General features: G+C 34.0%; 1 protein-coding gene across 4 annotated transcripts in view; it reads right to left on the bottom strand.

The window, feature by feature from the left end:
* Positions 1-13279, bottom strand: part of LOC128992504 (pumilio homolog 2) — a 317774-nt gene that overhangs the window by 270659 nt on the left and 33836 nt on the right. For all 4 annotated transcript variants that reach the window (XM_054416104.1, XM_054416105.1, XM_054416106.1 and 1 more), the window contains one exon: positions 11739-11834. In XM_054416104.1, coding sequence (XP_054272079.1) covers positions 11739-11834 — 96 coding nt within the window. The remainder of the gene's footprint in view (positions 1-11738; positions 11835-13279) is intronic.

Below are 13279 nucleotides of genomic sequence, written 5' to 3'. Positions count from 1 at the left end.
TAACTACAATGCATTAGCTAAACTGAAGCAGATTTTTTTCCGCTGAGATAATTATGAAAATTCGTTATATTGAGGCTGTAAGTGTGTTTTATTATTCATGTGTCAAGGGTTCGCTATACTGAATTTCGAAGTATTGAGGTTGCACCAGTGTACTTTACTTAAATCAAATCAAATTAAATCAAACTTATCATTCTTATAGATAAAATCATACTTATCATTCCTTACAAACTACAAACTGTCACATGGTCTGAGACAAGTTACCTGGCCCTGGCAGGTAATTTGTAATAATACTGTAATTAATTATACATTTCAATATGTTTGTAGTGTCATTACAATAATAACCTAACACCATACTGTTTTATTAAAATACTGATAGTTTTGATAAGACATTTATTGCGATTCCCACCCTTTAAAAACGCGTGACAAAAATGTTTGCGCGTCATTGACACGTAAAAGCAACGAAGTTTGTGTAAGAATCCACAGAATATGGATAAGTGTAATATACAGTACTCCTTCTCCTTGATATTTCAAGGACCTCCGCATACGTCTTTGGATGACGCGCGGTAGCCAACCACAAAGGTCAATTTTACCAAAGAACCGGTAAATATTTTAAAATAAACATGACCAATAACTAAAATGAACGCAAATCCATTCATAAGCGAGTTATTACAAACCTAGCCTACTTGGAAGAAATGTGATGACGCTTTTAATTTGCATAGTTTATTGCGCAGCCCTTGCTTGAGTTGAGCTGCAAAACATATCAAGCGTCTCAACAATGAAAAGTGGCTAGTTAATTATATACCAAAGATACGACTTGTAGATTTGAATTTATGGCTAATGAGGCGACAAAATAATGTGAATAATTGTTAAGGCAGTTTCTCTCTGAGGACAATTACCTTTATTATGCAACGTAATACAATGTAAATATTATACTTTTTACAATGATTTCTGATGAAATCCGATCCGAACATCAACAGTGTAACAAACTCAACATTCTCTTAAGAATAAATTTGAGCTAAAAAAATTCGTAATCCTTAAGAGAGAGATAAGACAACATTTCATTAGTATAAGTCTTTAAAGGACTTTAATTTTAATGATATTATATTGTTATCTTTTCTTCCAAGACATAAAATTTAACTAATGCTAAATGGCAAATTAGTTCGTCTTAAATAATTTTTTAATAACCTTATTTTTTTAATTACTGTTGAAATCCGATCTCTATGAGTGAATTTTAATTGAGCCCCCCTTAACATAGGCTTCATTTAAACCACACAGTGGTAAAAAGTCAAAGCCTTAAATAAATTTAAGAAACATTGGCGTCAATAAATTTCTTTAGACGTATTTCACTTTGATGATAATGCCTAACTTTAAGCGTAATAACAATATTTCGCAGTTAAAAAACTACTTTCGTAACCAAATCAGTTCAAATTTGGAAACGCTGAGCAGAGACGGTCGATACGAATTCACCTGCATTAAGGGGTAGAAGGGGGGGGGGGGGTAGGTCGGCTCAAAATTGGCTTGATCTACACTGGGTCCGGCCTGTCAGAGTTGCCGTAGTAGTGTGTTAGGTCTAATTGACTTGGACTAATAGCCTTTGATACGTCAACATCATCTTCCACTACAAACACTCACCACAAGCATTATAAACAAATTAGTGATGGTCTTTAAATGAATATTTTCCATTATTCCCTGTAAAATTTGCGTTAAAACTTTGTGAAACGAAATTAGAGTACAATATCAAAATGACGATGATCTTCCTCAGCTTATTATAAAATATTTCTTTCAAATTTGTTAATTGTTTCAACTTGTGGCAATACTGTAGCAGTATTTGTTCATTGACTAAAAATGAATAAATAGGCTATACCTACATCGTTAGTTTAAATTTATTACCGACTTTAGTATGCTCATCTGAACCACTTAGAAACGTGATAGAGACTTGAAACTTGGTAGTATTGTAGTATGGGATCTTACATTACCGGTGGAATTTGCAAAAGTAACATTTTCAAATTTTAACCTCCCCAAAAATCTTAAATGGCGGACCTCTGAAAACGAAAAAACACTTTTTTTTATGGCTATAGCTCAAAAACGGTAAGAGCTAGAAAAGATTTGAAAGAATTTTCATGAACAGGAATTAAATTTTCTACAAAACCCTCGTGGGCGTTTTCCGAAAATCTCACTCCTTCAACTTAAAAAAAACGCCCTACTTTCAAAATTTGGTAAATTTCTTTCAAATTTTTACCGGTTTTTGCTATTTGTTCATACTTAAATAATTTATTTTTATTTTTGCAAATATTATTATTGCTTTGTATTCTCCTTACTTTACTTTTAATTTTACTCATTACATGTTTTTTCGTAACTTTACCCCTTGACCCGAAAAACTTGATTTTAATGTCAAAATTTGAAAGTTTTTACGAGCCCCATTTTATTCTTACGGAGAATAACATTGAAATTTAATGACTTTGTTATGGTCAGCTGAATCCTTTAGAAACGTGCTAGAGACTTGTAATTTGGTAGTATTGTAGTACGCTATCCTAGGTTAAGGGTGAAATTTGCAAAAGTCACATTTTAAAATTTTAACCTCCCCAAAAATCCAAAATGGCGGACATCTAAAAACGATAAACACGTTTTTGTACGGCTATAACTAAAAAGCAATAGGAGCTAGCAAAGAGATGAATGAATTTTCATGGTCAGGAATTAAATTTTCTCCAAAACCCTTTTCTGTAATTTCCGAAAATTTCACCCCTTCACCCCTATAAAACGTCCTACTTTCAAAAATTGGTAATTTTTACCGGTTTCCGATTTTTTTTTACCTTAATTATTCCTTTTTGCAAATATTATTAATGCTTTGTATTTTCCTTAGTTTAATTTCGGTTTTACTCATACATGTTTTTTTGTAACTTTACTCTTGACCCCCAAAACGTAAGTTTAATGTCAAAATTTAAAAGAATAGACTCTTTACCTATTCTATGTGCACAAGGTTATTAAAACTATACAAAGTTTACTGTATTAGAGCTAACACCAAGATATGAATATAATAAAGACCATTTAAAAATCCCCCCCCTCCAAATCCCCCTTATATCTATCCTATAGCCACCACAGATTCATCGGTCTAAATCACTTTTACCCACTTCTAGATTAGCTGGAGATCTGTTTTTTTGCAATATTGTTGTGTTGGTTTTGTGCCCTTTTCGAAAAGTGACAATGATCCCCCTCCCCTCCCCCCGACCGAAATATCGAATTCCCCCTATGCCATTCTTACGGTCGAATTTTGTATGCGGATATCAATCGTATAGAAACGTGCAAGATACATCAAACTACAATAAAGTACAATGTTACCTTAAGAAAATTTCCAAAAGTCTCATTCTTTATAATTAAACCCCCCCCCCCCCTAAAAAAATTGCGGACTTCTGAAAACGACATAACAAGTGTTTTTAAACTTCTATAACTCAAACCCCCCTATTTAATAAACTCCTATATTAAAGGAATATTGAATTTTTTAATACGTACCCCCCCCCTCAACAAATAGTAACCTCCCCACCCTCACAGTTCTTGAACCACTGTCTTTCATCGGGATAATGGACTTCAAATCTTTCACAGTTACTACTTTGTTTTGAAACCAATGAATATTTTCGATAAGTCTTTTCTAGATTAGGTAGAAATCTGAAATTTGACACAATTTTCGGTATTGCGCCCATTACGAAAAGATAAATTTTACAAATACAACCCCCCCCCCCCCTCCTCGAAATATTAGATCCTCCCCCCTAATGTTATTCTTACAGGTGCATAAGTCTAAATCACGTTTACCCATTTCTAGATTAACTGGATATCTGATATTTGGCACGATTGTAGGTCTTGCGCCCTGTCCCCAGTGGCTCATTTGTACTTACCCCCAAACAAAAAAGGGGGCCTGGAGGCGGAGCCCCCAGCGAGCCAAAGGCGAGTACATTTTATATTTTCCAGTAAGGTATAACATCCATCTCAGTTGAGGCCTACTTGAAACTGGTTCTACCAACAACCACATTCCAGCCTTCCCATATGGTTCACTGCTCAACAGTATGGAACCATCAAAATGTCTTCTTATAACAAAAAAAAATATTGAAATTAGAAATGTCAGGTAAAAAATTGTTCCATGAATTTGTGCAGTATTAACACTACTGGAAAACTGCCATCTCTTGGGTATATATATATCATTAGGAAATTAGTTATTGGTAGACCATCTCAACAGATTGCACCACATTTTGTATCTTCAAATTTTTACATTACACAGGATGTCTATTCTGTGTATAGTTAATGCTATTATACTTTTTTATGTCAACTAAAAATGCACTCTGAAAAACTCCATATTAACTAGAATGTTATTCCATTTTGCTCACAAGTATAGGAAAACTTGAGGTGTAAAAATAATTTATCCTATTCTGTTACTGTGCATTAAGTATGACTGTTGTGTAGCCTAGGTATGAACTATGAAATTATAAAAGGGCGCCTTTCTTTATTGCTATTAAGTATACATTTTGGACACCTAGAGTAATTTTTACAAATTTAATTCCTTCGGAAAGTTCTACAAGTATGTAATGTAATAAAACCTTCAGGTAATTGGTAATTTTTTACAAAATCACACAACTCAAAGTAAAATATTTGCTCAGGTCCACTCAAAAATGCTACACTATAAAAATTAGTTATATACAGTAATAGTTTTAGAAAAGTAACTTCATGAATTTTGATTTTATGGATGAACACCAAACATCAGAGCAAACAACTAACAACAAAATATCACAATATATTACCTTAGAAAACCTCACTGTCACACTAACAAGATGTTTATTAAGTCAGCCGCTATCAGTTGCAATATGAGGTTTCCATGTCTACACAAGTCCAAACAATAACATACTTTCTGACATTGAAAAGTTAAAAGTAAGGAAGGATTCTTTTCTGAAAAATGCATGATTTTGACCTGTTGATATCCCCCTCCTGGAACCCTCACTGTGTGACATCATGAAAATTTTGAAGCTAAACAAAAAGTTTGATTGACTGTCGAATCCAACACTGAAGTGTTAATTAGCATTGCAAGATAGGAGTGAACTTGAGTCTATTAGGCATCCAATGATCCAATCTATACAGGGAGGAAAAAACCTAGAGACAGTTAAAAATTTCAAAAAAAATATTTAAGAAAGAGCTACAAAAAACTTGGTACAATGTGACTGGTTGTTAACATTTTTACACATTATTCAGTGATACACAGGGGCATACCCCACTGCTATGAGTCAGAAGAAAATCTTAAATTAAAGCATAGGTTGATATGTAAATCAAATAAAAAACTATCACTAGTAGAGTAAAATGCAGCAAATTTAAACTCTAATGGACAACCAAGAAAAAAAAAATCTCTTGAATCTGCCATTTTGATCTTTTGAATGGCTGCTATAAATTCGCGGCATTGCATTCTACTACTAGCTGCAGTACCTGTGCTTCACAACGGCAATATGTACTATACCCCCTACTCCTGCTAAGTAGTTTGAATTTATAAATATAAAGCCACCAAATTTATACAAAAAAGTATGACCTACATTGTAATTTTCCTACTGTTTACACTAAGATGTATCAATAACATAATTTTCATAGCATACAGTTATAGAATCTTTCTTATATCATAATCTATGACAAAGTTTAAGAATAATTTTATGTGCATATCAACCTATGCTTAAGCTGATGATTTTCTTCAGACTTTTAGCGGGTCCAGAGGAGGTAGCATGACTTTGAATAATGTGTTTTATATATTTGTACAAGAAACCTAGGTAGTCAAGCTATGGGTGTACCTCACAAGTGAATTTGACTAAGGAAAAAACCATCGATTGACAAAGATGTATAAAACAAGTAAAACAAATAAACAAAAAGAACAAAAAACGTCATTCCACTTAAAATTTCTTAATTATCAAAAAAACTGTACAATAACACTTCTAAGTGTTTTATGCCCATGATAAACAAACTAACTTTTGTACAGCTCATTACACAAACTTGGCAGTTAAATTACTCAGTAAATCAACAAACTACAGAGAGGGGATGGGGGGGGGAGAGGTGATCACAATGTCAACACTTGCTTGACAACGGTCGCTTGGCAACCGCTTACATCTACTCAACTCCTTTAATTGCTCCATACAACACTTGCCTGGAGAGTACTCTGCTCTCAATGGCCTTCACCGTAACCAGCAACCGATATAGGTTACTTCAAGTGTGCTCAAGTCTTACAACGTTCATCATTGTATTTAACACTTAGTTAACTACAATAGAGTTTGAAACATTTAGAGATGAAGGATTGCTGGCTGAATTTTAAATCATATTACATGTGCCTGATATAGGTTACTTCTGCTCATCTTTGTACAATATTTAAAACTTAGTTAAGAACTGTAACGGGCCTAAATGGCTAGGGGGGTGATTTCAGGTTTTGCAGCCAGGTTAAACTAATAAATAAGACCTCAGTTTACCTGGTGTTGGTACAGAAAAGGAATCGCTTTATTAATTAACAAGAACAGTCGATTATTACGGAACGGCCTTAGAAATTAAACAACTAGACTTTGGCTGTTGAGCCCAAGTCGGCACATCATAACATAACATAACATAACCTTACATAACCTCGAGTTAACAGATGCATCTAAGATGATTCCCGGATAGAGAGGAAGTATTTTGTGTTGTTATGTTTTGTGTGTTGCAATGGCGTCAACTCAATGTTTTACTCTTATGGTGAAGAGTAGGGTTTACAATTTGTATGCACTCTTGTTTTATAGTTTACATAATATGGACAGCTGTATTCAGTTGAATTAGTATTGTAGCTAATTGTAATTCAATAATTTTGACAGTGAACAATATACACTTGAATTGTACTTATCTGTCTCAGCTAATCCATCATACGAGAGTATTTTAGAGAGTATGCTTACGCTGAAGTTTAACTTTTACCTAAAGAAATATTTAGTTTAGTAGCCTACAAGAAATAAAGCACACTCTTTACATACATAAATAATCATATTTTTCATGATTCTTTCTAAATGAATTGCATTGGAATTTGACATAAAATTGTTTAACTCATTGATGGTTTGGATAAAATAAATCCTCTGCTTTAGTAAACACAACTTTTAGAGCAAGTTAATGATTAACACACCCCCCCCCCCCCCCCTAAGGGAACAAAATGTATTTAAAAATTAGGGGTAGAATATGGTTGTAATTTTGGGAATAGATAATTTTGGAGCTTACAATATTATTGGTAGACCAGTATTGCAGGGAACGTTCGTTAAATGTAGCTGAGGAAACTAATTTGGTAACTAAAAGTTCACTGGACTTAAGTTATGGAGTTTTCGATCGGAAAATTGCAGAAATAGATTTGATCAACTTAAGCAAGATCATAAAAGTGTATCTTATTTTTGTTTTTGGTTGCATAAGTTTACATTACAGAATTGACATTATTTCAGCAACCAAATGTCTATGGATTGTAATAAAAATCAATATTGTTTTAATGATCAAACTAAAATAAACGACAACCGAGCAAGGCTCGGTACCCCGGTACTGTTTATAACTTAAAACAAAAATAATGTAAAAAACACAAATTTGATGATTTTTTGGGTTCATGTTATTTTTCTTTTTTTCTTGTTAGCATTTTTAAATGAGATGTCGAGAGTGATACTATAACACTTTTTGGGAAAGCAGTTCAAGCCGTTATATAATACTTTGTGTAGGAGTGCCGAGAATCGAAGCTGTCCCTCCCGCACCGAAATAACCATTAAACCATTAAAAGTTTAATATGTAATCGGTTACTAAATTTTCCTAGCTAATGCATGTTGTATAAGTAGTGAAGTTGGTTGCACACCTTTATTCACTATGACAAACCACTAGTTTCTCTTTAAGCGTGGTGTGGGACATACACAAACATCATCTCTCTGTTCACACAAAGAAAAGCTTTTGTTGATGGAAATGCAGACTTCCTTTAAACAAGGATTTGCTTGCTTGTATCTTAAGGTAAAGAAATTTTTTTTAACCAAAACCATCAGATTTGTAAAAAAAAAACTTCTGTAATATTCATGTTGTATAAATGCTCAAATTACTAAAGTAAAATCTTAATATACGAGTAGTAGAAAAAAATAAATTTCTCTGACAATGTTTTAAATCATTGTGTGTCAGAGATAAGCTGATAACTCATGGTCAGGCTATTTCCAACTTTCTCAATGTAAAGTTTGCAAACACCTCTAAGGACATTAATTGCATACCTTGTTTAGATACTGCATCCAAGTTAGTGAATAATTTTATGATTAATCAAAGAATTAATTTCAAATTCAGACATGTATCTGTATCAGAAATTAAAACTAGGATAAAAAAATAGAAAAAAAAATCAGTAGGATGGGATGGGATTTCAGTTGAAATAATAAAAAATATTATGAACTTTATAGCGGAGCCACTTTGTCTGATTTTAAATCAATGTTTTGATGAAGGAATTTTTCCATACCAATTTAAAAAATGCTGAACTGAAACCACTAGTCAAAAAAGGTTCAGTAGAAAACCCAGAAAACTATCGTCCGGTGTCAATTTTACCATCTCTATCAAAAGTTTTTGAAAAAATAGCATATGAACAAATGTACTCTTTTTTTAAAAACGGATAATCAATTTGGCTTTAGATTAGAAAAAAACAGAATATCAGCTGTCTCTGATTTCATGAATCAAGTGTCGGAAGGCTTGGATGGATCTCAGAGTACTGCAGCAGTTGTAAAAACCTGCTCAGTCCCCAAATGACGATGACAGCTGCCATGGCCAGCAAAATGTAACTTTCAGCTACCAATTAACGTATGTAAAACAGCTTAAAACATCATAGTGTAGTGAAAAATCTGTTACGCCACTGTCAAAAGCCTTAAGTATTGTACAGAATTATACAAACTTGAAATATGTAGGAGTGTAGGGTAGCTGAGTGGTTATAGTGCTCGCCTAATAATCATAAGGTTGCCGGTTTCATCCTAAGTAAAGTTAGTAGCTTTTTGAAGGTTCAAAACTGGACCCAGGTGTTCCTGTTCTGAGGTTAATTCAAACATATCTCCAAAGCAGAAAACAGATGGTTAGCTTTAATAATATGAATTCCGAATACCTAGATGTTACAGTAGGGGTACCACAAGGCTCTGTCCTTGGTCCTTTTTTGTTTTTAGTTTTTGTTAACGATTTTAGCTCTAATGTCTCTACTTCTTCTGTGTTGTACAATCTGATATAGATTTGAGGGGTGTTCAGAACAAACTTAACATAGCCTTGATGGAGTCAACATCATGGTTCTCTGCAAATATGTTGGCTGTGAATGAAGGTGAAACAGAGCGCTTAATTTTTACACTAAGGAACCATGGTGATTTAGATTTAGATAATGACTTGTTCAAGCCTGTGAAACTGCTGGGTATCTGGACAGTAAACTCTGTTGGGACGAACATGTACACAACTTGGGCAAAAAACTTCTTCGTGTTACCTGTCTTTTAAGAAAACTTAAAACTTGTGTTAATTCTGATGTTCTTTTTATGGTTTATTTTGGTTTGTTTCATACCCATCTTCTTTATGGTATAAGACTGTGGGGCAATTCACCATCAGCGAAAAAAGTGTTTGTTTGGAAAAAAAACACAATTAGGGTCATCTGTGGCCTGAATGAAAATGATTCATGCAGAACAGTATTTCCTGAACTTAGCATATTTACTCAACCTAGTCTATTTATTTACTATAATCTTGTCTTTGTTAAAAACAACACCCATATTTTTCAAAAAACCTCTTCTATTCATTCTCACAACACCAGACAAAAAGTTGACATTGTTAGACCTAGTATTAGACTTGATAAGTATTATAAGAGCCATAGTTACCATCAAATTTTAATCTATATATCTATTACTTATTTAATACGCAAGAAGGATTTTTGTGACAATTACTCCTCCGAAACTACTGAACCGATTATCATGTTTTTGGTGTCATTGAAAAGAGCGTAACGTGAAGTTGTGCAGGAAACTTTCTTTTTAGGGAAATAATGAGAGAGTGAGGCCATGGAGCCCTTTAAAGTTTCGTATTTCTGCATAAGATTAACATTGGAAACAAAGATTGTTATGAAACTCCAGCTGTTGTCACAAATCAAAAGTGAGAAGAAGAGCATATGTTAATTGTAAACAGTCAATAAGTTTGCTACAAACTTGCTGACTTGGTTGAAATTCGTTTTAAAATAACGCCTGTAATACTTAGCAATTGCTCGAATTCGAGCAACAGGGACACTAGTACTTATTTAATACGCAAGCAGGTTTTTTGTGACAATTACTCCTCCGAAACTACTGAACCGATTGAGATGTTTTTGGTGTCATTGGAAAGAGCGTAACGTGAAGTTGTGCAGGAAACTTTCTTTTTAGGGAAATAATTAGAGAGTGAGGCCCTGGAGCCCTTTAAAGTTTTGTATTTCTCCATAAGATTAACATGGGAACCACAATTGTTATGAAACTCCAGCTGTTGTCAGAAATTAAAAGTGAGAAGAAGAACATATGTTAATTGTACACAGTCAATAAGTTTGCTAATTTAACAGTTTGCTACAAACATTTACTGACTTGGTTGAAATGAAATATTTACTATTTGAATTTGGGTTTGCGTAAATATTACATTGGAAAAAAAAGCAAGAGAGCCAAGATAATTTGATATAGAAAAAGAAAACTAAATGAACACTGTGCTGCATTTTTTAATTTTTTAGTAATCATTGAAAGAGCCGTTTTGCAAACTATGGAAAAAAGAAAAAAATAGAACATCACCAAGGAGAAGAAAAAGAAACAATAATTTTTTTTATATTTATAATCGTTATTATGGACAACCTAATGCGGCTATGAGTAAGGCTATTTGTAGAAAACACTAAAAACCAGATCAGCTTTTGAAAAATGATAAGATATTTACAAGAAATTTTGATTATATCGGTCTGTTATGTGCATCTTCAGTATTTCCATAATCTTTGAGTCGAATCTTATAAAGTCATAAGAAATTGTGACTGTTATTCGTTTTAAAATAACTACTTAGCAATTGCTCGAATTCGAGCAACATGGACACTAGTTTATAATAAACTGCCAACCAACGTTAAAATGTTACCACCTAAGAAATTTACCAATGTTATTAGCAAGTGGCTTAAAGTTAAGGCATTTTATACCACTGAAGAGTACCTGAGCTGTGACACTCAAGACATTATCTATTGATTTGTGTTAATACTTTGACGACACCTATTGTATACTGTAGGTATATTTAATGGTGAATAAATTCTTGATTCTTAATTCATTGGTCTTTGAATTAATGATCCTGGCTAATGAAACAGCTGATCTTAGTCAGTATGAAAGCTATATAGATCATAACACTTAATTCCACTCATATTTTTGCTAAAATTTGATCAAATATATAAATAGGTGGTGTCGACATCTCAATTGGTAATTAATAATTTTTTTACAATTCCATCTCCTACTTATCATAGGTTTCTAGAATGACGTTGAATTCTGCAAGAAAAGCCAATATTCAGTTTAGGTTAGAAATGCAAATTTTCTCCAACACAAAGGAATCACACAACACCATTTATAATTCTTTGCATCATTAAACCAGGTGCAAATTCTCGTTGTTGCCGATTCTTAAGACAAGTACCAGTACCGAGAACGGAATTAATTCTATATCCAGCATAACTTTGAGAATCTTGCAATTAATTAATTTAGGGATGCATTTTATAAATGGGTGGTTACCTGTCCATTCCGAGAGTGCATGTCTGGAGGCAACACTCCAGTCATTGGCGGTGGAGGCTGTGTCATGTGGTGGTAGAGGAAATGCTCTGAGCCGGGCTGAAAATACAACACACTAATCAAGCAAACATTGCTTAAGAATTTTAACAAACAACAAGTTAAATCCATCCTATGATTAGGGGTATGTAAATAGGGGTTTTTGGTTTTAATTGTAGTACTTCACAATATTTTTTAAGCAACTATTAAAATTTTTGGGACAAAATTGCCGGCCAAATAATATGACAATGATTATGTCTACAAGACCGCAGAAGAAGTATAAGATTTTGCAGCGATCACATTAAACAATGACGATTTAGCCCGCCATCACTGCTTCTGCCTTATTTAACAACGATTCTTATTACTTTGGTTTTAGTTTCTTTTTTATTCTTTATGTAACCAATTCGGATTGTTGGAGTTCAACTGTATTGAAAAAAATGGATGAGAAATTGTTCTCTTTTTAAATTAATTTGATTTAATCATACAGTAGTAGTAGTAGGGAAAAGCCGGTTCTGGATCAACCCCGACAGACCAGGGATTCTCATCTGTTTACTCTTCCACTCATCGAAAAGTTGTTTCTGCACCAACCTCCAGTAGACTAGAGATTTGCCCATTTTCAAGTTCAGCTGTCTCGTGGTGGCATGTAGTATATATATGTCTGTCCTACTTCGGGATCCAATATGGGCTCTTATGGGAGTCAAAATCGGGAGGTAACGAAGACTGATTACAACTTTTACCAGTAGTATATATATCTGCGTCCTACTGGGGGATCCAATATGGGCTCTTATGGGAATACCTCCCCACAAAAACCGGTTGTTTCCTCCAACCCTACACATGGAGTATGTATGTTTGTCCTGTGCTGGGGTTTAATATAGACCTTATGGAGACAAATTCAACCCTTGCCTCATCACTCTGGGACAAAAATAATATTTTTTGAAGTTTTTTTATTTTCTTACAGTGATCTCCTAGAAATTGTTTACAGTTGCCTAATGATGTTTCTTGAAATGTCATAACTGAATCCAGTTTCAGAGACCACGACTACGTATGCTGTTGTTCCGGCATCGGCTTGCGCGGTCGCGATAGCATTTACGAAATCTAACTCAATCTGGATGTCACTTCTTGAGCGATCTGTGCTCATTGGGTGGAGATGAGTGTCTATCACCAACAGTGGATAGTCATTCTTGAACTCTGAAGGAGATACAAACACATTGGTGTCTCCAAAGTTCACCAGACGATATCTGACCAACTGTTCGTACAATAGTCTCCATTTGCCTTCAGTGATGTGTATGTTCTGCATCTCTTGAGGATAACGTTCTCCGTTGATTTTCACTGCGACATTTTTTATGTTGCAACTATCAAAACGGGAGGGAATTTTCTTCTGGTCATTCCAACGGCTAGTTTGCAACCCCACAATGACAAATTTTGGGTTGTATACATTTCTATAAACGTTTGTGATATCGAAGTTGAACGAGGCCCCGAAAACACCTTTTTTCTCAATACACTGCCAC

Source organism: Macrosteles quadrilineatus, unplaced genomic scaffold, assembly GCF_028750875.1.
Source record: "Macrosteles quadrilineatus isolate MER2022 unplaced genomic scaffold, UCM_ALF_1.0 Scaffold_4__1_contigs__length_99947679, whole genome shotgun sequence".
Taxonomy (NCBI): Eukaryota; Metazoa; Arthropoda; class Insecta; order Hemiptera; family Cicadellidae; genus Macrosteles; species Macrosteles quadrilineatus.
The sequence above is the reverse complement of the archived record's forward strand: the minus strand, read 5'-3'. Positions and strand labels throughout refer to the sequence as shown.